Source organism: Tauraco erythrolophus, chromosome 6, assembly GCF_009769465.1.
Source record: "Tauraco erythrolophus isolate bTauEry1 chromosome 6, bTauEry1.pri, whole genome shotgun sequence".
In the NCBI taxonomy this organism is placed as follows: Eukaryota; Metazoa; Chordata; class Aves; order Musophagiformes; family Musophagidae; genus Tauraco; species Tauraco erythrolophus.
In genome coordinates this window covers 23,037,229-23,063,659 of record NC_141470.1, presented here as the reverse complement: position 1 = coordinate 23,063,659, position 26,431 = coordinate 23,037,229, and the positions used below count along the sequence as shown (strand labels likewise).

Here is a 26,431-nt window from a genome sequence, read left to right as displayed (position 1 = left end):
CTCAATTTCACAAGACTTTGCAAGAAACTCTGTTGGCAAAGTGTAAGGACGGATAAACATTTCCTGAACTTTAAAAAATAATAACAGTAGTTATTTCAAAAACACAAGGGTCCTTTCATTTGAACTATCAAAAAAACGGATTAATATAATACTAATAAGGATTACAAAGCACTTTCAAATATGTCCTAATCTGAGAATCGACACATCTATCAAATAATATCTATAATTCATCTAAGTACGACACTACGTCAAAAACATATTCTAGTTTCAACTTTCAAATGACTTGCACAAAAATTCAAAACCAAAACACACTCAGTAAAAATCTATTCAAAATGCCAACTACTAACAAAAATTGTTACAATAAAACCACTGGGAAGTCTGACTATTTTGCATGTAACATAACCTTTGGCCAAACCCTGGACACAGCCCTAAAGGCTAAGGTATTATGAGACTCTACACAGTAGGAGCATTTACTGGAAACTCCTATTCTTTGAAAAGATGAAAGCTGAAGTTCAGTTAACAAATGTCTACTAAAAAGGTATTTGTGATTTCCTTGGAGATGTGGAGAGTTAATAAGTTTTGTTTCCAGTATAGATGAATTTTCCAAGGGGGAAAAAAAAGAAAAATCCTCAAATCAAAGCATTACCTTTTCTTAGTCCCAGAAACTATTTTTAAATTATGTTGTCATACTACAAATAGATAGGACAAGCTTTCAAAGGCCAGCCCTGCATTACATCATCACTTTTTAGTGAAGCTCCCAACCGTGGCCCTGCTGTGCCTTCACTAACAGAGTTAATATTTCCTTTTAAGTCAAGTTCATTAAGTTTTCTGGGATTTTTACACTGTGTTTTTCACTCTTAGCAAGAAGTCAACCTAAAAATGCAAGTGTTACCTGCATATGTTAAAATTGGAAGAAAGAAAAAAAAAAAAAAAATCTCTTCTTGAAAGAAAAAACCCGCCTCCGAAAAGCAGCTCACTACTGCTCCATTTCAGCAATGTCCCGAGTTTCCTACCCGCAACCTGAACAGTCCCTACACACACATACACGCTTCTATCAGTGGGGGAAATCTTTGCATTTTTCTTCTATATTTATGAAGTTCCTGTAGTTCTTTTTGGTCACTGACGTAGGCTAAAGATTATAGGTAAAATCAGACAAGATCATTATCATCAGCTCGGTAGGATTTTTGTACAACATGAATTTCTCCGAAGTGAGTTTATCTGAATGTTTTCCTTGTGAAATCTTCATTTTAAGATTGATAGCAGTAAAGACTTAACTTTTTATTGACATGACTAGACATGAATAAGAAATATTTGCCATTAATAGAGTAGCGTAAACTATCACAAGCAGAGCAATATACTTAAAAGAAATCCCTGGCAGTAATCCCTCTGCCAAGATAGACCTATAAATGTGTTTAGAATTACCCTGGAAGAACTGCTGTCAACCAGCCTTGCAAAGGCTCTATAAACAACATATACGTTAATGATGCTGCTAGGACATGAGAGGCAAAATTATCTATTATCAAACAATTGCCGAGATGCTGGAATACTTGAAGACTTATACAGAAATAACCTCTCGAGAATAAATAGTTGGAAACAAGAACAGCATCAGATCTACATCAAAATCAAAACAGCAGAGACTCAGAGGCTAGTAACATAAACTTATGAGAAAGAGAGTCCATTAGAGCATAATGATAAATAAGAATATTTTCATTAGTCATTTGAGAACTAGACTAGATGACAGTGACAAACTTTTTTTTATTATTATTTTCAGGCTCTGATGCTGCAAGTGCCCTTAAGCAAATCAGCTTGTACTATGATTCAAGATTACGGATTTTTTTTTTAAAACATAAATAACTTAAAATAACCAACTGGGAAAGACATAAAATCCAGCAGATATCAAAAAACAAAAAACCCAAAGCCCCATTTTTAAAAAAGAAATTTTAATCTGAAGATAAAAGTCACTATAGTCTACAAAAAGTATGTCAATGACTTATCAAGTTGTGATACGGTACTGTGAGTACCTAAGATTAAAAGGGGCGTTGGTGAAGTACCAAAGAGGTCTTTTACCTACAACTTAGAGACCTCAAGCAACTGTCTTCTGAAATAGAAGGCAAGATGGTCCTGTTACAAAGCAGAGATCATCACATTCTGCTACCATTTTATGTTCTCCAAGGATGGTCAATGTAATAACACAGTGTTCACTTTAAGGCTTAATAAGCATCACATAGCAATAAAGTGCATTACAATTACTAAGTTTCAATTCCCTAGAGTAAGTGATCATATACATTTTTGCAAGTTATAACTGCAACAGTGGAGCATGTTTATAGATCAGCTGCAGTTAAATCAGATATAAACAGGTTTTACATGATTTATAACACTACAGGCATGAAGGTTTCTCAAAGATGTCAGACTTGTTTCTAAATCTTTTTTATTACTTTAAACATGGCAAAACCAGACTCATTATCAACTGCATATCCCTGACTTCAGTTTAAGTTCCCATGCAGTCCATATGGACTGTGGCAGGTGACTGGTTGCCACTCACTTGTTTCCATTATCTTTCCAACGTCAAAGCAGCACGATGAGCTATCAGGAACACTAATCAATCCACTTAACAAGCATCATCAGATTTTATCCGTCAAGATCAGGGGCAGAGGGTGTTCAACTTTAGTTGATTAGTTTCATCAGTGAAAACAGAAAAAAAACTCCACACAATAACAAAAACCTACAGTCAGTCTCAAACATCTGAAACAAAAGGACTTGTACTCAAATGTTTTACACATGGAAGGTTTAAGGACTCCATCGCAGCACCTTTTAAGAACGAATGGCACGGCAATCTTAACAAGGTACAAGGTACGCTGTTACCAGCTCTACCAACTTCAAGAGAGCTCCCGAAAATAGGCTTTGATCTACAGAATAAGCACATACCTCACTGTGTTGTGTATTTCTTATCCCCCACTGGTGCCAGTATACCCACTGAAAGGAGAGAAGTGAAATCTTAGAGTTTCTTTTGACCCAGTTTCACTGTTCAGCATACGGGAAAAATAAAAAAATGTACGTTAAAAATCTGTGAATTGAGAGACTGAAGTTACAATAGGAGTTAACTGAAGTTACAATAGGAGTTAACTGAAGTTACAATAGGAGTTAACTGAAGTTACAATAGGAGTTAACTGAAGTTACAATAGGAGTTAACTGAAGTTACAATAGGAGTTAACTGAAGTTACAATAGGAGTTAACTGAAGTAAGTCATCATGCACTTAACCCGCTATCCTCTTCCTTCTAGTTGATTTGCACCATTGCTTAACTGTCAAACCACTGCCTGTACCCCCAGAAGGGGAAGAGGATGATAGCTGAACTGTGGCCAAGGAGACCTTATGGTGAAAACCTACTCCTGGGGACACCTACTTATCAGGCAGGTCAAGTACAGAGCACCAGCTTCATAAACTTCTCCAAACCATCAGTGTTCCTCAATGCAAGCTTGCTATGATTTAAAAAGCGGTGTATAAATGCAAGCGTAATTACGATTATCTTAACGTTTGGTATTTTCTAAATAGTAAACAAGAATGGGCAAAAACTAGCTGACCAAGTCAATGCCTACATGTATCAACAAAGCTTTAGATACGAATGTTCTGAAATAAATACCACCCAAAGCCAGTGAATATGCTATCGCTTCCATAAGGAGTTATTGCTGTGTCATAACCAGGTCAAAAAAAAGAAATCACAAAAATATGGAGGCAATGTTTACAAGTTGCATGATTACTTTAAAGGTAATTATTTAGCTAGAACACATGACTCGTATTTTCCTATGAAAGACTCTCTACTTAACTGGATTAACACACTATTGATAGCTAAATTCCACTGTCAGAGGCTACTGTCAAGTCATCATTTCCAGAACAAACCTACAGGCTATTTTCTTTATCCTGTGTGTGACTATTACAACAAGCTCATCATGAATTTGCTCCCAAAGTGCTCTAAAAAAAACTGCTGCAAAGAACATTCAAGAGATGCATGACACAGGATTACCTGTTCTAATGTAATTAGACTGTATATCAGTCACAGGCTGGAAGGCTAAATACATTTTGCAGCCAACCAAGAAATTAACATCTAATGTTTCAATATTTTTTTCTTATTTAAAAGACAATTCAGTTTTGATGCTGTGAAAATTGACTGTCACCTAGAACTCAATTCCCAAACATTTTCTAGGGAAACCAAACCCAGCTCTGGATTCTCAGCAAACATTTCTCACGAAAACGTTTGGTTTTCTTATCAAAAGCATCACTCACAGGTATGTACACTCACTGTCTTCACCCGCTTCTTAACACACATGCGATCCGTAGGAGATTTATTAATACATGGAGAAGTTAGCTAGGAGAGAACAGAAGTAACCTTCCTCAAAGTAACATTTCTTGCACAAACATGCAGCCAGCGAAACACTGCTGGAAAATATGCCCTGTCCTGCGCAGCTCACCTTTGCAGAGCCTCCCTCACCCTTCCATTGCTGTGAGATGGTAAGGCAGAGGTAGAGCAAGGAAGAGGAACTCCTGACCTTTCCATTACCATGCAATCACCAAAAGCCATATCAATACAAGCATGGCCCTCATTTTTTTGTTATCTCCTTCCCATTTGTAGCATCTAACTAAAATCAGAAAGAAGCAACCTTAAAGTGGAGTCATAGTTTGCTCCTACTGTGCTTCACACAAAACAGAATTGATTTTAAAGTGAGGTTTAGTAACAGGAACAACAATAACAAACCCAACTGGTTCCAAACAGGGGAATTTTGAAGTCTAGCTTCCTTCCTCCTCTCTCAGCAACACTCTTTGTTTCCTGATGGTAATAACACCAGGTGGGAGACAGGCACAGGCCTTCCTTACGAAGGATTCCAAAAGGTCTTTACAATGGGCCAAAGGGGAATAACCAAAAAGGTTAAAGTACACAAATGTTTTCTTTGGATTGTGTTCTTTTTGTTAAGGACAGGACAGGCTGATGTGTCAACTGCAGACAAAGGACTCGGAAAACAAGTTACAGTTCCCTCATTCTGTACCAGCAAAAAGTACTATCCTACTGTACTAGAAGCAAGCTGCTTGGAAAATTTCATGAGACCATCTTTCCGACACAATTTATCCTATTTTCCTGGCTCAGCAACATCAGCAGCCAACGATCACATTTCAAAGCATTGGTCACTCATGCAATAAAATTGGCTGTTGCACCAAAGAGCAGCTCCTCATCAGGACCTCTTTATACAACAAATACAAGATCTATTTTATATAACATAACTGGACTGTGGAGCTCCACTGCTGCACTTGGCCATGCCAGAAGTGTATGTTTTTCAAACATTAAAAAAAAAAGTCACCAAAAAAAACCCACAAACAAACAAAAAAACTACCTCCCAAAAAAATCCCGTTAAAAAACCACCAAAAACTACCTCTAGAGTTCTACTAGACACAAAAGGTCCAACCTAAGGAAGCTGATGAGCTCAGACTGCCAGCAGCTAGGAGAAAACACTAGGAACTATCAATATAAACGTACCTTCTTTGCTGCTTTGTCTTTGCTTAGGCTCTTGGTATCAGTCACTATCAAAAGACTCGCTACTGACTGGATCTCTGATCATTCAGAGCTGTTTTCATATTCTTCGGAAGATTATTAGATGCTCACACATACATTCTGCAGCCCTTTGCCTCATCCCAACTTCTACTGAATGGATTATGTTTGATGTAGGAGAAATAATGATATTAAGCAAAGGAAGAATCCCCCTTTAGGAATGAAAGGATATTGTACTGACATCTAGGTCTACTTGAAATACATTTGTTGTTTCACAGGAATGTTTGTCTAACAGTTATTTATATTTTTGTAAAACATATCAAAAACATTACCCCAAGCATGCATTTGTCAGTTGTGCAAATTCAATGTCAGGTTTCAAAGCATGACAAAGTTTTCACATTTTTCTTAGCCAAGTCACACATGAGCCCAATGAAGAAAAAAAAAAAAAAAAAGACTGTGCCTAATAAAAAAGTAAACATTGGAAATTTAGTTTGACTATAAATGAAAAGTACAAAAACTAAAATCCAGTTTAAATTAAAAGTTAAGTTTCACAAAGAATAAAAAGCAACTGTGTTTAACCACATCACAGATTAATACCCAGGGAAATGGGTATTCCTCCCTTTCAGCTACCAGTTCTTTAGTAACAGACCATTCTATGCAAGAAGAAAAAAAAAAGCCATAAATAGAATAACTGACATGCAACAGATTTTCAATGACTCCTTTTGAATTCCTATGTCTTTTGCACACTAAAAATTCTACCATGCTACGTCGTCTTGAGCCAGCGAGGAGTGTGGGAAGGGTCCAATTGCGTAAGACGTTATTAAGGCAGCAAAGCTGACTACTTAACTGAAGATACTTAAATACTCCAAATAATTACACAGATTAGCCCAGGGACTCTCAGACCTGAGAGCTGCCGACCCCTAGTGTAAGGGGGAGTTGTTCAAACACACTCTTGCCATGTGTATTCTGTGTTAGGTATCCATGCCCCAAGGGCTGACAGTGTGAGACAGGAGCCTTGTGTGTTTACCACAAAGCAAAGTAGGACTTGCCACTATTCCCAGTACACCCACTCGCTTCCAAATGATGGAAGGATTCCCCAACCACAGAACTAATATGGCATATCAATAAGGTAAATATATCCCCCCAAAAAAAGTTAATTTACAGGCATAAAGTATTTTTCCTTCAGAGCAGAACAGCAAGAAGTTGAACTCCTAAGGATACCCAGCAGTACCCATACCCCTAAAGAGGCACCTGCTCGAGATGCTGCAGATAAAGGATCGTGCCTAGCAGAAATATGTGAAGAATCCCACGTGGCAGTCCTTCTGATGTCAACGACTGGAGTGTATTTTAGAACAATCTGGGCTAATTTTGATTTTTCATATACTTTCTCCTAGACTCGGACTTACAAAAGTTCAGCATAAAGTACTAGATCAAGTAAGTAAGACATGATAAAATATTTGTTTCTACAAGAGAGAGTTAAAAAAAAAAAACAACAAAACACCTCACAAACAAAAAAACCAAACAAACCACACCACAGGAGAATAAATATAGCAATGCACTGCTCTCAGAAGACTGTCCTGTAAGTACAGGTATATACAGCTACAGTTATTTTGACATGATTCCGAGCATGTACTCTCTTCCCATTCCTCAATACACTTTTGGGTGGGGATGTCTTTGTTTTGGGGGTTTTGTGGCTTTGTGTTTGTTTTGGTTGTTGGGTGGAGGATTTTTTTTTCTTTGGATTTCTGTTTGTTGGGATGGGGGAAGCCTTATGAGTGTCTTGTCCTAGGTTTGGTTTTGTTTTGTTTTGTTTTGATTTTAAACAAAGTTCTCTGCCCTGTCTGCTTAGTTTTCTGTTCAGTGGCAGTGCCAGTCAGAAGAAGCAAGCATTGAGCAATGAGCTGGGAAGAGAAGAACATAGGCTTTCAGTAAGCATGGGGAAATTATTTCCATTTTAGAAGTCAGGAAGCTTGTCATACATTTCTCCACGGGTCTTTGTGTCAGATGTTGCTGAAGAAGAGAATCTGCTGTCATGCCACACAAATGTGAACAAGTTTATCAACCACCACTGGACTTAATTATACTTTGTCATCGCTGTTTTTTCAGATTCTCTCCCCAGACAAGAATAAACAACTCTAGATCTCTATTTTGCCTTCTATAACATGCAAGGGCAACAAGTATATTATTCAGTTAGTCCAGAGCTACGCACACACTGACTATCCAGATGGCTACTGTGAAACAATACGGTAACAACCGACTTCTTCCTTTTCACCTTGCAGGAATTACTAGTTTGAATCTTCCTTCTGCTCTGCAGCTGCTGTTCATACTGCTGGTATTGACACCTTCAGGACTTTCATCTGCTGTCAGATTTGGTTTGAAGTACTTGAAAGTTTCGGTGGTATCAGGACAAATGCACACACACATGCATTAAGAATTGAGTCAAAACAGCTCAGAAGTCAGCTCTGAAGTGTTTCCAAAAAATCCCCACTAGATTAGACCCACTCAGCACCACCTTATTTCTCATTGCAGGAGTTTCTTGCATTACCCATATCAGAACTGTGACTGCAGGCAACCAAATGTCCCCTCCAGGAAACCACAGGTCCCCTCCGACAAGCTAGTCACCGTCCATCTTCATAACGGGTGCTTTCGCTTGTCCTCACAGCTCACCACTGGAAAGTTACAGATGCAGCACACAGAGAAACTTCAGAGATTTATCAGTAACCATCCTTTAAAGATTAATGAAAAAGAAAACATACAAAGAATCTTTAAGAGGAACTACACTGACACAGTCTTGTACAGAAGAAAAATTAAGCTACTTCACTAAAACTTAAGAACTGAAGAATGGATCTGCTCAGATGACTGCCATTAAAATACAGAACACTTGCATTTTTTGATTTGTTAATACACACTAGCCTATGTACTGCCTTTCATTTTTGCTTTCACCTTAAACCCTGTCAGTTGCTTGACAAAAAATTACGTTTGTCTTGCAAAAGAGAGAATTCTTTTTTAAGCTACAGCCCCGGAGTGGGGGGGGGGGGGAAACCACACCACACTAAAATGAGAGGAAAATAGTTGAAAGTATTTTTGTAAACTTCTGAAGCAAAGCTGCAAGGGAAAATGAGTTGTTGCATCTGATTTTATGCATATGTAAGACACACAAGCGATGCAATTCATGAACGACAAAGACCGAGGGCATGCATGCGTGTAATACATGGTGGAGGACGTATAAATAAAACACAACCCCGTCAACACAGACAGCAGCCTTTCATGTTATTTAAGCAACTAGAAAGGAACACAGCAGCTTTCTAAAAGGTAGAAAGGTTTTGTTACGTAGTCCCTGGCTCCTCACCAAGGTGCATTAGGCCTGCTGCTGCAGAACGGCACTGGAAGCGACCAGGGGGTCCAGTCCCACACCAGCTGCTGGCTCCCACGCAGGAAGGTGGGCTACTGCTTCCTCCTCCTCCCGCTCCAGTGCCGTACCAGTTCCTGCTCACCTCTGTGCCAAGCACAGGGACTCTGCTCTTCAGGAACTATCCTGAAGATGATGTCCAACAAGCTGTTCCCTGGCGGACGTCTGAGCGTGCCAGTGGCAGAGCACATCACCCACCACCCGCACAGCAGGACCCCTGCCCCCTGTGCGGCATTAGGCCGGCACCCGCCATCAAAAACACATGCAAATCCAAAACAAGCACCGCACAACACACTAGGAAAATAGCAGGTCTCCTGGCTCAGGAGGGGAAACAGCACTAATTACAATGTAATTAACCTTTGGTAGAAGTTCAGTTCTGTCCGTAAGGGAGAGGAAGGGCTGAGGTTACTGTTCTGCTTTTGGTATTCCTAATTCATGTAACACTGTCTTCTGTGAAATGGTTAATGTTGATACAGACTATTTATCTTGGGGGAATATGACCTATATACACTGGTTAACTACATGACTGAATGGGTATTATGCTGGCATCATTTCACACAAGCTGCAAGAGTCAGCCAGTGGTCTCACACAAGCTCAATCCTCTGTGCATACAGAATGAAAGCGTTCAAGTGTCAAAAAATAGCTACAAAAAAGGAAACCACATACAGGCATGACTTCCATCCAACCTAGTAAATCTACATTAAATATCAGACTAAGTTTTGGGGTTTCTCCTCATTCTACACCAGATACTTCTGCATTACAACAAGGAGGGGGGGAAAAGTCATTTGATATCATTTGCACACAGGATAATACTGATGCTACAAATAGCAATACTATGAAAAAGGTGTTTTTCACATGTAAACAATAATCATAGCCAACATAACCTCAGAACTACAAGAGATGAAGCGAAATAAAATTAATGCTAATTAGGTCTAGGCTATCTTGAAGTTCTTCTTCCAGGAAGGCAACTGCAGGGCTACAAAGGGCACATGGCACCAATCAATGAGCAACCATTCCTGTGGAACAGGAATTCAGAGGGCAGGGTGGAGTACTTGGGCACTGACACCACACACTAATTCCTTATTATCCTTCTATGTAATACCCTGCAGTGCTGCAGTTTTTTTCCTTGTTAAATATCTGTCAGTTTCCTAACTTTTTTGGTAGGTATTCAACAGCTAAACAATTGCTGTCTGGATTAAACACTATACTAAATTGGAAAATTACACTGAGCAACACAACACTAGGGATGTGAGTGGTGTTGGTCATGAAAAAAACAGGTCTCTCAACTCAATGAGACAAGAGACTCATACAGTTCACCTACTGGTAAGGCAGAGAGACCAGTAAAGAAAGAGCAAGAAATAAACTTCAATATCATTTAAGCACTTGACTTTTGTTAGTGCCCCTCTCTACAGAAATTACTCAGCATAATCAGACAGACATCAGCTTTAACTAAAGAGCTTCCCCAGCTACTTTGCATGTACAGGAAAGCTTTTGATTCAAGAATACTCTCTTACTGGAAGTTATTGAAATAATTCAAGGCTGGATGAAAACCAAAGCACAGTTAGAAGCTGTACCATATAATCTACAAATTACATCCTTCTGTTCTACTTTCTAGGGCTCTTGTTACCAAAAATGCTGAGGCTCTCCGCTCCATTTCTAGCTACTTGTCCAGAGAGATGAAGTGTCCAAAACCGGCTGCATCTCCACACAAGTCCAAACCCCAGGAACTACAGTCACTTTACTGAATTCAGAAACTTGGCCACGTAGAAGATGAAGATGTTTCAAATGCACCTCACAAACCATTTTTATGGTGAGGGTGGACATGGGCACATGGAAATGCTGATGAAAACTTCAAGGTGTTAAAAACACTCCTAACAAAATACATACAGACAAACAGTATGCTTTTTATATAAAGAAATACACACTAGATCTTGAGTTAAAACAGTACAGGATGGCAAAAAGTGAAAGATTAATTATCAAGAGTGAGAAAATTAACAGCTCAAAAATTTAAACGTAACTGGGGTTCAAAAAAAAAGGCACTCAGCACAACATCCAGTGCTATTAGTGTGAACAATACTTTTGCCATCAGAACTTTTTGGCAAGTACCATTAAGTGCTACTACCAATTCGTGACCTACAGCATACTCTAACAACTCAAAGCAATTTTTAAAATTATGAAGTTTTTCAGTTGATAAAACTACAGTAATAGGCAGTTTAAAAGCTTCATGTTACATTTATATAAAAGCCTTGTATATAAGCAATGTATTGCATGCAGTTTTCCAAAGTAGTTATGAAATGCACATATCCAAAAGTTATAAGGGAAGTAAGTTTTATTACAAGAAAGCAATAAAAATAATGAAAAAAACTGTTCCAATTCAATTCCTAGAATCAATTTTGGACAATTAACAGACGTTTAAACATTCATACTAATTTTGAACCTGCCACATCAAAAAAACACTTTGTGTTCTGTATGTTTTTACAAACACAGACACTGAATACTGACATCCTTCCTAAAGGAACAGCTCTTTTTCCAAGATTACCTATACATACTACACTTGAAACAACAAAGCATACTCTCATGAAAGATTTCATCATGAAGTATCTGGTGTTTTTAAATATTTTGAACACTTAGTATTGTATGATTGACTGTAAGGGTTAGAACATGTCATGGTGAAAAATACCCAATAAGGCATTCAAAATACTGACAAAAATTCAACTACGGTCCAATTCTGACTTAAAGGAATGACATAAAGAGATGGTATTTTGTGAGATGGTATTTGACACTGTGCTGTCCCAGGACAACAGAAACATCCTTGGTTTTCACAAAGGGGAAAACTGCAACATCTACAATAGCCCTTAAAGCACAGAACAAAATTCCACAAGCATTTGATTTTTAGCACCTGTGCAAGCAAACTTCACTGCCTACATCTCAGTTGCACTCGCTACGACCAGCAAACTGCTCTGTTTCACTGCTTTCGGTAGTTTTAAATTTGGTAGGCCCAGCACAGCATACACCATGAAGGTAAGAGTGAGAAATCTGGAATCCCATGGAGCATTCGACACAAGTTTAACAGAGAAAGGAGAAATGGTCTGACTTGCCTGCTCTGAAGACGCGCTGCAACTATCTTTTGTTGCCCTCAAAGAGCAAGGGCATTCTAGCCAGGCTGCTGCAATCCTGATACGGTAGCACGCTTTGCAGAATATGTAATAATTTATAATTGATATAAAACTCCAGATACCATGCATTTCCAAATGAGCTACTTTTAATAATTTATCCTTGAAGTACATATTGTGCACTGAGAAAGACATTCTGGTTATAATTCTAACTTTATCTTTACGCTTGTAAACAAAGCTTAGACTGTTAGAAGCACAAGGAAATTAAGTGAACCCCTATGTAGTCTGAACTTAACTACCGTTTAAGTAAGCCTTCACTAACAAAAGTGGATGCAGTTGTTTTTCCATTGCTTAGCAGGCTAATGGTCAGATTTTGGTGTTAAGACACAGGAGCCGAAGGCCGTTTGCAGTCATGCCATGCCATACAACAAGCTGGTAACACCGCACAGACAGAAGACAATGCTTCCCACTGTCCATCTTCTGTGGAGGCTTAGTACTACAAGCTTGTGCTTCTGCCCACTTCCAAAAACGAGCACGTGGGACAGAAGGTCATAGCATCGTCCCCTCTCCTATATATTTGCAGCTATGCCTGCAGGGAGATTCAGAGTTTTATTAAATGCTTCCATAGAGATAAAAATTACATTTTGCCTCACCAGCACAAACTTGTCTGCATCTCACCGACACACACAAGTACTATGGGTTAAAATGACATCATGCCTGCCCTTTAATCAACTGTTGCTGTCCAATCAGCAACAAACCAAGATTCTTAAGCACAATGGCACTTCACATGTTCTTAAGGTAACATCATAGTTTCAAAATGCAACTGCTTGAAACTCTTACCTGTGAAATGCTTTGGCTTGCTTCCCCCAGCCCCCTAATCCAATTTCACTTGTTAGAAGGCATTTTATTAACAGTAAAAACAAAAACCCCTTCAAAATATTAGCTAGCACAGTAGGCTAAAGGACCTTCAAACATATAGACATTTCGAGCAACTTATTTTCATACAAATTTTAATTTTACTTAATTACATCCCAAAAAACTTGGGTTTATGTCAGATGCCTATACCACTTTCCAATTAATGCCAGAATTCACAAAAGGGTTTTTTTCTTGTTGCCGTTTTGTTTTTTAATCACGATAGTATTTTATTGATGGTTTTGGTCTGAACCCACACGAATGTTAAATGTTCCTAATGTGCCCACGTTATCACTTTCCACTTGTTCAACCTGTTTGATTTTCAGATCAGCTGGGGCGGTTTGCCTTCCACAGCTCATGGGATGAGCTCCCAGCTGTGGTACACCCTCTCCCTCTCACAGACTGTCAGCAGAGCAGTGGATGGGCCAGTCTTTGTGTCTTCAACTGTGCGGAAGCCATCTTCCCGCACACGTCTGCTTCATCCTCTTCACTGGTGTTGGACGCTGTGAGCTGGTGCAGAAGGTGGCCTTCACCCACAAAGCAGCTCTCCTTCAAAGACAAGGATGTCAGATGGAAGAGACAGGGGCTGATGTATAGGCTTCGCTTGCCATCCCGTTGATTTAGATCCAGTACTACCTGCTCTTACATGAGAAATACACAGCCAGATTTTCAAAACAGGCACAGCGGGAGCATTTAGACATAGTATTCACAGACACAGCATTGTAGCTACCACTGATATTTTCTGCAATTAAGATATTTGATATATCCACACTCATGTACACACAGACACATGAACAAATCTTTGTGACATAAATATCAGTGCACTGAAAAAAAAGGATCACATTTCAGTAGATCTATTTTAATGTGTGAAAAATAAAAGCTTCTTCCCAAAATTTTAGCCATGACAAACTTAAGTCTATCGTTCAACCTCAAAAAAAAAAGAAAGATAGCAAGAAAAAAGAGCTCTTCTGCCTTCAGGATTATGAAAGAATCTCTCTTCTGTTCAAACTGATGCAATTTAAAGACCAAGAGAACCATCATCTGAACTGATTTAAAGTTGTTGCTCCTGCCATCGCTATTAATTTGAAATCTGTGCTGATGTTACTAGAACCTCCAGCAGGTACACGGTACTTTCGAATGCTTCATGTGTTATACCAGCTTACATTACTCAGAAAATCTCTAGCTCAGAAAAACAACGAACTCGAAGGCTGGCTGCCATTTCCTCCACTCCCATCCCTGCAATACTCCTCTGGATCTTCAGAGAGGATTGAAAAAAAAAAGGGGGAGTGAAAAAAATTGCAAATTTACAGTAATCCTGCTATTTCTTTCCTCAGCATGCAAAAAACCAAAAAGCCCAGCCTAAAACCACAACAAAATCAAAAAACCACACCATTACCAAAAAATCTACTCTTATTTTCTGCTTCTATGAACCGAGAATAATAAAGTATTAGAGATCACATAATGTTGACCAGAAAATAGTAAGAGAATTGCAACTACATTTTTTTATCAAGTAAGTACATAAACATGAAGTTATGATTAGCTAAGATTGCCACTCCTGGAGGATCCTTATAATCGTTTTGGTTAAGTCTTAGTAATCATGAAATAGAAGTTTAAAACGGGAAGTCAATTAAACAACTAATAAACACTATGCAGAAAGCACAAAAGAAATCTTGCCAAATCAAAAAAGTAATTTGTTCCCAGACACAAGGCACAAAAGCTTATCTTGACATTAAGTTCTCTTTGCTCAGATAAGAAAATAAACCAGCAATTGCAGCCCTGTAACTTTAAAGGAGGGGGAAAAAAAAGTGTCTCAATTCACTTGTAATAGCAATTCCTTACGTTATCAGGACTCTTTTCTTATATATACTACTGACAGTAACCATGCTTACAAGTATAGAAGCTGACTTTGAACACACTGACCTTGAGCAAGCAAGTGACCTTAGCAGCATGTACTTCTGGCTTATTTCATTGCGACAGCGAAACAGCCTCACCATCTATAGTAGTCTAGAGTCTCTGGCCACCACCCCTGACTATTTTAAGACATCCCAATACACTTCAGTGATGCACAGTTCAAAGTGATAGAATAACATCTGCTAGCATGTTGAAGTGCAAGTTGTTTACAGAATCATTTTTAGCTTGCTCTTGTACTGCGGTTCCCTGATAGAAAACTCGTATTTATTGACAAAGCTTTGCTTCCTGTTCAAACACCTAAAACCTGAAGGTTTGAGGTTTTTTTTAAAAAAAGCAAGAATTCTAGGCATTGTGAAAGGAGAAAAAACAAGACATCCCACTCTAGATAAAGCTTATTTAGAAACTTCAAGTATGTGACAGCAATGGATGGACTTCAAAAAGTAGTTGCTTCTCAAGATGTCAATTTTGCATGACTTCTCCCCTTGGTCATCCCTATAAAGAAAACCTGTATTAAGATAGGTTTATCTGTATACAAGTTTTTAACTGATATTTTAAACATATGTAAGTTATGTGTTGATCAGATATTAAGAGAAGATAATCAACAAGTTACGGACACAACAGATGTGTTACTCACTGGGTCATAATAACCTATCCTGTCCACAATCTGAACTGACAAAAAGAAAACATTCCATTTCACAAGAACACTATAGGGAGATACTGCCAGCCTGTGTTCTCTGGAGTCCCTGGCGTGACAAGGGCTACATCTAACCCAGTTAAAGGCCAGTGAGAAAACAAGCCTCTCCAGGAACCTACAGCCATGAGAAATATTTTTTCTCATTTTGAAGGAACATGCATAAGAAAGAGGGAGAAGAATAGATCAAATAAGTTTCATAAATTTAAGGGGGAAAACAAACAGCATAAGCTGTTGGTTGTTTATTCCGAAACTAAGTATGAAGCTGAGAAAGTCATAAATAAAAAGCTGCCCTAGTGCAACAGCCTCAGAGCCTGCACACAGCCCTCGCCACAGCCCAGCTCACGGGCAGTAATTAAGTCACAGAACTCAACTACTTCATTCTTTTCCCAAACCCCTTTAAAGCAGAAGGGATCGAACCACATCAAATCACTCTTCCAAGCTGCAGCAGAACTGACTGGGTAAGCAAAAGCAATGTCAGGACCACAGGACACAAGGATTATCACTATTCCTCCATCCTCTCTTCGGGGGAGAGGAGGAGAGGGGGGGAAAAGCTTGCTCTCATCCAACAGGAATACATCCAGCAGTGATTTTTTCCATCTCTCTGAGCTCCGCTGAAACTCCAGTGACATTTGGCATTTTGTCTGGAACAACTCTGTCGGTTAGCAACTATCCTTAGTTGGAAAGCTGGAAGGAGGATATCACTGTCCGATTCAGGAATGAGTTGACTCCACTGAGTGCATCTACTCACATCATCTACTTTTCCTTATGGGCACACTGCTGAATAACTAGGATCGTATTTTACTGCTGTCACCAGTGCAGCACAAAAACATTTCCAAGCTACGAGCGTACCTTAATAATCAGACACTTTCCATTCTGCCAGCATTACTCAAGTTGTCCACCAGCCTACTGCAGGTTCAGCTGGTGCCCTGTTTTATAAGGAGATCAATTACATTACTTCCCATTTGTTTATTTTCCCAACAGATTTGACTATACTAAACAGTAGTTCGTGTACGGACCACTAGATGCCAAGATGAACACCCTTCAGCTCTTGTTCTCAAAATACATTTTCAGTAAAATTTCCAGCTATAGTCTTAACAGCAGTACAACCTGACACAATATGATGAAGAGTATGCTAAAGCAGACGTTTTCTTCGGAGGCAGGAGGCGAAAGATAAGAAACGTAACCATCAGGGCAGCTACACAGGTGACTGGAGCCGCAACTGTTCAACTCCCTTCAGAGGCCATGCACAAGGAGCGAGCAATGAAGTAGCACACTCACTCCCTACACCTCCAACAGCTACTGTTAAGTCCATAATATTAGAAAGATTTCATGAATGGTAAAGTTTTCTGTAAAGTTTATTGAAGTTTCATTCGCAAAATCCTGGCTTCTAGGAAGGCAAACGCAAATTAAATGAACATGAAGGTGATTCCCCTTGAAAAACAATTAAGCAATACCTCCTCCCAGTCAACAGCAAACCCTACAAATCATGAAGCTCTGCAAACACAAACATGGCTATAGCTCTCCCGTAGTGACCTATGCTTGACGTGCAATGCCAGCAGGGTGATGCGTTTCATGAGTTCAGGTGGAGTTAGAGCCAAGCAACAAGTGGGAGAAGAAAAGTATCAGAGAAGGAAGAGGCTTCATCATTACCAAACCCTGCCACATAGGTGCTACCATTAGATAGAATTGTGCATCCTTTAAATAAACAATTTTACCTACTCTGAGCAATGGCTGAATGGTACAGACAACAGCCATTTGCGGAAGGCATCAATAACTGTCCTTTGGGTATCAGCTAACGAGTAAAACCGAACTCCTTAACCACTGGTGTTGCACACAGCTATTTCAAAAAGGGGAAATTATACACACATTTCAACAGAAGTTTCTCTGGAAAAAAAAAAAAAAACTGCTGGAGGGAGTACCAGAAGAAAGAAGAGATCTGCTGTGAAACTGGACCTAAAGAGTTATCTCTGAATGCAAAATGCTGAGAAGCCCATTGCTTCTCATGGCAATGGAAAGGAAAGTAACTCAGCTCCCCGAAGCAGATGGGCAGGACTGCCTTGACCATTTCAGATCACTCGACTCTTCTTGGACGTTACTGCTCCTTGGAGCCCACCATTTTGAAGACCCTCTTCTCACACCCGCTTCCTACGTATGTACAACCTCAGAAGAGAGGCAAAGCAAAGGAAAATGACTTCCAGAGGGAAACACCGTACCCTGCCCTGTCAGATGAGCGCAAGACATCAGATTTAGAAATAAAAGGGATGTACTGATTCCTCTCCTCCACAGCCTGTGCCCTGTGACAAGAAGAAAAGCAGCTTTTCATTTTGGATGTAACACTCCCCTTTTCGTGATTTGGGGCACAGCTGACCAAAAGGACAGCAACATACTTACCATACCATTTCCATATATGACAAAAGCTTGATCACCTACGCTGTATGTAAGGGGTTTTTTTTTTCTTTTCAAGATGTATACACTGCTTAGTTATTTACCTACTTAGATCACTCATATAAAAGGTCAACAGTCTTAACATGTGATGCCAACAGCAAAGAAAAGGCTTCAAATACCAGATCTCTCTAGCCCACAGCTATTAAAATCTAGACCAGCGTAAAAAACAGCGTGTAGCACAGACACTGTCTTTTAAGGAAAGTGTATCCAGAATAACATTCCATCTTTAAAATAAACAAAAAATAATAATTTGTGACTTAAGACAGTGTATATTGTGGTTAGTATTTATTCACATTCATACTCTAATTTCTAGCAATATATAACAGCCAGGAGTTTCTGAAAGGTAATGAAATGTCGAAAAGTATTTTTATACTTGTTTTAACCATTTTCTTACTTTCTCTTTGCTTAACAAAGCTAAAGCAGGAACAGGAAAACATCAAATCATTAACACTCTATCCATTTTGTCTCTGTTTCTGCTTGTCTACACCCTTTTAAAATTTAATTAGTTTCACTTTTTTATGATCTCTCCTCATACAAAAGTAATGTTGTCAACAGTCATCATTATGTCACCTCTTTTTCTGCCGTAGACTAGGGTAAGCCAGCCCATTATGCATGCACCTGGCTGTATTACATTCGCTGCCGTAGATCTTCATCCTCTTATGACTTATTTTTCCAATTCATTACTTACTTCCTCTTATCGATGTAAAATAGTGACACTACCATTCAAAATAAACACCTTAACATTAGACTTTGTGGTGTTCTTCATTCTCATGATAATTAGCTCATGACAGTCCCATAAACAAGAAAAAAACAAACATTACAAGACTGGGGAGAAGCGGGGGGGGGGGGGAATCAAAAACCACAACAACAACCAACCCTTTTTCTTTATTCACTCTTGCAAAACTTCTTTATGGGCTTCTCTTGAGCATTCAACGTACACCTCTACAGAGACTGGTGGGCATACACTTTCCATTGAGAAAGTGCAAATCCTATTCCTGAAAACGACCACAGCATAAGTTAACAGTGCTGCCAGAAATAAACAGTTCCCCTCTTCTCCCCAGGCCACCTCCCTGCGTCCTCACACTGGCACGGGCACTCGAGCAGAGGTGGGATGAACAGAATGAGGGACAGGGTTAGCATCACCCCTGGAGCAGGACAGCACCGGCACCGCAGCGTTGAGAAGTGGCATCCTGATGCTGCGGAGATACAGCCCTGCTTCCTCCCAACATACGCCATCATTTAAGGGCATTTTGCTCCATCCTCTTCTAAAACCTCAGATCCTGAAACAGTCATTTAAAAATAAAATGCTTCCCCTTAATAACTTTTGTTTAAATTCTTGGCTGAGTGCTTTTGCACATCAGAACAGGCCAGGTTCACATCAATTGACATTTATAGGGATATTTCCTAGGTAAAAAGCAGCACGTTGTGCCCATCACTTGGTGACACAAGCGCTGTCATCTCTGACCATGCAGGGATACCCGCTGCTGAGAATTACGGGTAAAGCTCATGATGATACACATACAGCTAAGCACAAAAGCAATTTTCAGAGATTGTGTACAGGAATATAGATGGGATCACACCAATAGAAAAGGTGTTACAGGGCACAAGCATTTTTTAAAACACCTTTCCAATATGACTCTAATGGATTCATTTAGTTTGAAGCTTTAAATAGCACGAAAACATTTGTTTAAATAGACTTCTCAATAACCTAAACAAACACACAGCACCACTGAGTTTGGGGGGGGCGGTGGGGGGGGGGGGGGGCGGGGAGGGATGTGGAAGAGAGATTTCAATGGCTCAACTGCTGCTCGATTTTGTTAAAGTTTGTTTCAACATGTCATAGTCAAACAAGTCAAACCTGCACTATCACTCCCACCCTTTTCTAACACAAAAAACATCTAAGTACAGTTATATTTTTATGAAGTAGCTCCTTATCTGATTGACAAGAAGCACAACCTCTTGCAAAATAAATTCCATCTCGATACCATGTATTCTCTGAAGGTCCTTCTCATTCCTCTTTAAAGCTTTTCTCTTCAAATTTCCCTGGCATCATCTATTTTGAGACCTTTTGGATCAAATCTCTATTTTCTGATATTATTTACACTAGTCAGCTGCTTCCAAAGCAATAAAGATAAAAGTTTGAGAAACTGCATGCCACGCTACACAAAGTCCATTTGAGTCACTCAACCAGCAGAAAGCCACCCATCCCCAATGAAACCTAACATGCTGAAAGCCTTTTCAGAAGTAGATCTTTTCAGAAGTAAACTTTCTGCTGAAAATAATTTTGAAGTAGAGTACTATTTTTTTTCAAAATTAAGTCAGTTTCAGAGTTATCTCAACCAATATGTAACTTAAATATAACACTAAAACTATTCAAGTAGATAGACCTTAACCTTTTTTCTTTTTGTATGTGCTTTTTACTTTCAAAAAAATACTGACTTAAGCGCTACTTTACAGAAGGATTATAAAACTACACAAGATAGAAGGATATGATCTTCTACTGCACAACCTGTATATTTACAAAGCACTTAAGTGCAAATTAGTAACTAGGTAATTTTAGTTGCACATTCTACGAGTCTATATTAATATCCAACACCAATGAGCCAAGACAAGCATACACACCCACAAGTTATATTCTTGGCGGTGGGGAGAACATTTTTGAGAAGACATCTACAGCAAGCCCCACTAGCTCACACTTCAGTGCATGTAATGCAATACAAATATTCAAAACACACACAAGATGCCAAGGAGTTATACATTGATTTTGTCAGCATATAGACCTGCTCAACATAGTAAGCATGTCAAAATTCTATATAAAGTATAGGTGCAAGGGAACATCAACCCAAGTAAAACGAAACTACAGCTAAAATTTGCGTGTAGGCAACTGAATAAGCACAACACCACTGTCTCATGAGCCATCTGAAATAGAACAAACAATTTCAACTTAGTCAAGAACGAAGTACTACAATAGGATCATCCAGCCTGGCTGTCTACAGCCTCTCTCTTTGCCAGTTCTTGGGGAAGAAGCGGGGAGAAATAGCAACGGCTCACAATAATCTGTATTTGCTTCAATAAATACAAAGCCAAAATACATAAGGAAGTATTCTCAGACCACACACCTTTAGTATCTTCTAAATTACAAGATTGTACAGAACAGTTGATGTTGAAATATTCGCACTTGTCTAGAACCTCACAAAATTCATGCTGCCTTTTCAAGACTTGCACATTTTTGTCCTGAGAGGCCCAAAAATACAATATCTTGAGTGGTGTACAGCTATTACACTAAAAGGAGCTCTTGAGTTACTTAATTTCTTATTTTCTCTTGTGCACATTTTTTTATAATGTGGGTATGCATCAATCCATATGGTTTCCCAATTTAGTTTTCCACTGATGATCTCTGTGTAGTTTTTAAACCCTTAGCTGCAGTTTGTAATTAAGTAATGGGAAAATGCAGGTGATGAATTAGAATATTTTATACAAGCACTGTACATGAAACATTCTTGTTTACAAGTTACAGTCAAATAAGAATTAGTTTCTTCTGGCATGAACTCCAACCACTAAATTTAATCAAGCCTAGAACTGCACTGCACAAGTTCTCACTTCCAACATGAATAGCTGTAAAATATTTAAAATTTTCTTCAAATTACTCATAATACTAGTTTACTGTATTTGCAGACACAGGCAATACCCAGGAGATACTATTGCCAATGATGCAAAGCAGAACTGAAAAAGGTCTTCCATTAAGACAAGTTCAGCTTACAAAGAAAACAAAAGGACCTCAGATGCTAAATACTAATAGCTTTTACACGTCACGCACATTGGATAACTGTACGAAGGACTGAAGAACAAAATCAGAAATGTAGCTCCATTTTGAGGCCAATGCAGAATGCAATCATGTACCAAAATCACTTTAAATGCCCACCTGGTATCACCTTAAACATTTAAGTATCCTATCACTCGCTCACTCCAGAAGTTCTCTGAAGTCCACAGCTGCTGAAGGCACTAACTCAGAATTGAGTTTATAAGAACTAGGCAAAATATTTACAAGTGCTGGAGAAAAACAGAGGCATTTACATAATCTTTGGCAACAGTACATAAAAATATGGTACTTCTAGTACACTCTCCAGCTGCTTACAGAAGAAAAACCATCATGATAGGAAGGCAGGAAAGGCATACTAATCAAACAAGTGAAAGCTAATATTTTTTTCTATTTTCCTTTGAAAAAGTCTCGTCAGAGGTCTCAAAATAACAGTGACGACTTTAGAGTGTAACACAAAATGTACTTCTAGGAAAAAATACCACTGTAAAAACATTCAAAGCAAGTATTCACATTTAAAATGGTAACCAACCACTTAATCTTAGTATGGCCTTCATTCTTAGATGGTCCTTACGTTTTCCAAATTATTCTTATTAGTTACCTGGAAGAGTAATTATTTAAGCTGTTAACTTTAATAAATGTTAAAACCTTGTTCCATTAAAAGTTAAAAACAAAGTAAAAGACACCTACCTGTAATACCGAGATTGTAAATATGTTGAACAAATAGTCTTTGATACATGGCTGGCAGACCCAAAATCTATTACTTTAACCCGGTAAGGCTGCCGAACAGGATCCACCAACATAATGTTCTCTGGTTTGAGGTCAGCATGGATTAAACCCAGACTTTTTAGTTTTTTCAGTGCAGTGGCCACCTGTTGCAGAATAGGCCGTATTACTTTCAGTTGCAGAGGGCTGAATTTGTTTTGTTTCAGGAAGTCATATAAATTCTGCTCCAACATTTCAAAAACCAGACAGGTATGGTTACGGTGCTGAAAGCATTCGTAGGCTCTCACAAAGTTAAATTCATCAGCATTTTCAGTACTTAGTCTCGCTAATATGCTCACTTCTATTTGTCCTTGGCGTGCGTACGAAGGATGATTCTTCAAGATTTTGATTGCCACAATCTCATTTGTCCCCCTTTTCCAGCACTTCACTACTTGTCCAAAGGTCCCTCGCCCAAGGAAATCAAGAACCTCATAAGTGTTTTTCACAGAGCACAATACCTCATGCTGTACTAACTGGTAATCTCCATCTCCACTTGTACCACTTTGTTTTGAAGTTGCAGCCGTTGTCACAACCGTCACTGGGTTTCCTACGTTGGTTTGCAACATTGCAGGTAGGATGGACAGTTCATCAACAATCTGCATCGTGCTGTTTTGATTATCCAGCTCTTCACTCTTACGCTTCAATCCACATCGCTGGGGTCCTTCCAGGATATCTGATTGGTTTCCTTGCGTCCCAGTCCAAGGTGCCTCTAACTGAGCTTGCTGCGCCCGCGCTGCCAACGCCTTTGTAGCACCTGCAGTATTTTTTAAAGCAACAGCATTTGACTGCAACAAAAAGTTCTGTCCTCGAGGTCTGTCAAATGGGTTTTTAGTCTGAAAGTACGTACTAACCCTGTGGGGAGAAATTCCAAAGTTTTTACCATTCACATAGATTTGCGGGTAGGTTCTTTCGTGGTACACGCAACCGCTTGGTTCTAGTTTGAGTTTCTTCACACTACAAAAGGCACTTGACTGGGTTTGATAAACATATGGTGGATAGACCAAGACTTGTGAGGCCATACCTACGGGGGAGAGAAAAAGAAAAAACAAGTGAGAATCCTGCAGTCACACTTAAAAGCTTTGCAGTAGCTTCCTCTTCTAAAATAAAAATCAGGACGCGAGTATATTTTCCAAATGAGCCAGTCTGAAGTTATTATGTATTTAGTTTCTTACTGCCAAAAGCAAGGTCTCCATGCCTTACCAGCACACACACGTCGGCACAGAAGGACCGCGGCAGCAGCAGGTCACAGCAGTGAGTGCGTTTGCTGGTTGCACAGGGCAGGACTGAGACAGCCTGCAGCAGGCCACTACTCAGCATTTTTGAAGTGTGGGGGTAACTATCTTTGTGGTATTAAAAACTCAGCTTTCATTTAAAAACCTCCAGCATTTCTACATACAAAAGTACCAAAGCATTCAGTGATATAACTTAAATAACCAATTCAAATATTTATCAATGATGATGTAAGAGAACTTAAATCTCTTAATCATGAGCCAACGCTACCCGTTTCACAAAGTATTCAGCCTACTCCTCCCTAAGCACCATCAGGCTTCTAAGAACAGACAGATGAGTGTCACAACTGTCAAAGCTCAAAAAATTTCACCATGATGAAAGTGATCGAGCCATGTGATGGGGCCCAAAATACCTTCAGGAAGCACGTGTATTCACATAAACAATTGCAACTTCCTGGGTAAATTAAGAGGCACAGCAATCGAATGCACTCACAAAAGGCAGGTGCTTTCTCCAAGTTATATATTGTTCCATTGCAGAAGTTTGTGTATCTGTGACAGTTGTAGGGGTACAGGCACCAATTCCCTCCTCCATTTCAATTCAGATTTGGAAACTAAACATTAGCCTCATACTTTTAGATAGTCCAATTTCATGAGTTGGGCCATAGAAAATCTGCACTCTAAGTATAATGTTTTGTAGACCTACAAAATACATCCCTGATCAAGATCACTTCTGAAAACTGGGATGATCATTTTAGGCAGAGAACTTACAAGGACAGATTTCCCACCGAAAATGTATTTTGAAGTGAATGTGAAGGGAAGAAAAAGAATATATTTTTCTACATTCTGTACATATTTTTCCTTTTTTTTTTAATATTTTTTTCTGCCAACACAATTACTTCCTTGCTGAGAGTGAAGTGAAGTTAGAATAAAAGATTATGGACAATTGTAAATTTTGAATTCCCAGTAAGGCTGGGATCAAAATTTCAACCTGATCGACTTTACCTTCCTCAAGGCCATCCCACTTTTGAAAGGCTACATCTGCACAGCCTCTCAGAAAGGGCACTCGCACCTCCGAAATCAGTAACGAAGAACAATTTTGCACAAGAGGAAGCAGTTTGCCAATCCAGGAAGCCCCCGAGCACAGCAGCTCCGTTCTGCAGAGCCCGCGTGATGGCGCAGGATCAGTCCCCGCTGCCTTCCCCCCATTGGTCCCCGACTCAGGACGCTACCTCTACAGAAAGCAGGGCCACAAAACCATCCAGAGTCACACTCCATGCTGTACCTCCCCTTCCTAGGCACAGAGCGGAGCATTGGAGGGAGGAGGACAACAGCAGCAGTACTGGTCCACACGTAGGACGAGGAATCTCAATTCCACTTCAAATTGCATAGACTTTGCTTCTCTCCGATGCTGCACCTTCCAGCTCTCATGTCCGCACTGACCTTGCTGACCCTTCCAGACCTGGCAAACACCAGCCTTAAACTTTTATGTCACATAATACTAAACACTAAGAAAAAGTCACTGGATGGACCCCAGTGTAAATGACTACAAGGTTTCAGAGAAGTTATTGCTTACACCAGTCAATCGGCTCTCAGAGTCAAATTCGATATCAATAATACTTCAATCAAATCACTTTTTCATACCAAGCACATGAAGATTCCAGCAATAGGTATTTAAATTGCAGATGAGCCATGCAAAACTTGAGCCAGATGTCGCAATGACTCCGAACAAACAAAACCGAACCAAACGCATGGCATAATTATTGCTGAAGCTGTGATTTGATTTATGTAAATTAACATTTAAACATCTTAAGAGTGATTAAAATAATCATACCACCATCTCAGTTTAGCATCCTATAATGGTATTTGCCCCAGCAGTAGGGGAAAACATTGAAGTCCTTTCCTTTCCGAAGCTTTCTGCCCAGAGCCAGACGATGTAGAAAGCTGGAGACCACCAGCAGGTGGGCTCTCTCACCACCAAACGTTACGGGACTGGCACTGACCTGCTGCTACACACCAAGGATTTAAGACTAACTCTTAACCTCAAAACATAGGCAAGAATTCTCCAAGTTCTTGAATTCGCTCCTAAACAACAAACCCCACTACTAAGCGCCTGCTGCACAGCATAAGCATATTATTGACTACGGGACTTAACCTCTTTCCTGTAATAATTATATTTAAATTAATCACTTATCCTGATCACATTACTTAAGCTCCAAAATCAACCCTTATCGACCGCCCTAGAGTATGCACACATCCAAGCCTACTTGGAGCTTCCAGTGCCACCTGCACAGCTCAGGCTAAGCCAAACCTTCTGTCAATAGCCTACCATTTCTCTGGTTCTTCTGGGACAACTCAAACACCACATCTGCCACATCTACTGCAAAGACACTAAAGTCTCAAAATAGTATTTTTTTTTCTTAAAATCTTTTCAAGGTTCCTGCTAAAAAACTCCATTTGCTTTTTCACCAAAAACCCCACTTACACCTCTTTCACATGCGTGTGCATGAGAGAAGTAAAACACTCAACCTCAAAACACTTTTACACTTCCAAAGTAAAGAAACTGTCCCTCTTTTCAAGATAACGTTACTGTGTTATCCCACA

General features: G+C 39.4%; 1 protein-coding gene across 2 annotated transcripts in view; it reads right to left on the bottom strand.

Moving 5' to 3' along the window:
* The window catches only part of HIPK3 (homeodomain interacting protein kinase 3), a 72,578-nt gene that overhangs the window by 32,439 nt on the left and 13,708 nt on the right, over positions 1 to 26,431 (bottom strand). For both annotated transcript variants that reach the window (XM_086613312.1, XM_086613313.1), the window contains exon 2: positions 22,527 to 23,622. In XM_086613312.1, the coding sequence (XP_086469438.1) occupies positions 22,527 to 23,620 (1,094 nt within the window). In that variant the 5' untranslated portion in view covers positions 23,621 to 23,622. The remainder of the gene's footprint in view (positions 1 to 22,526; positions 23,623 to 26,431) is intronic.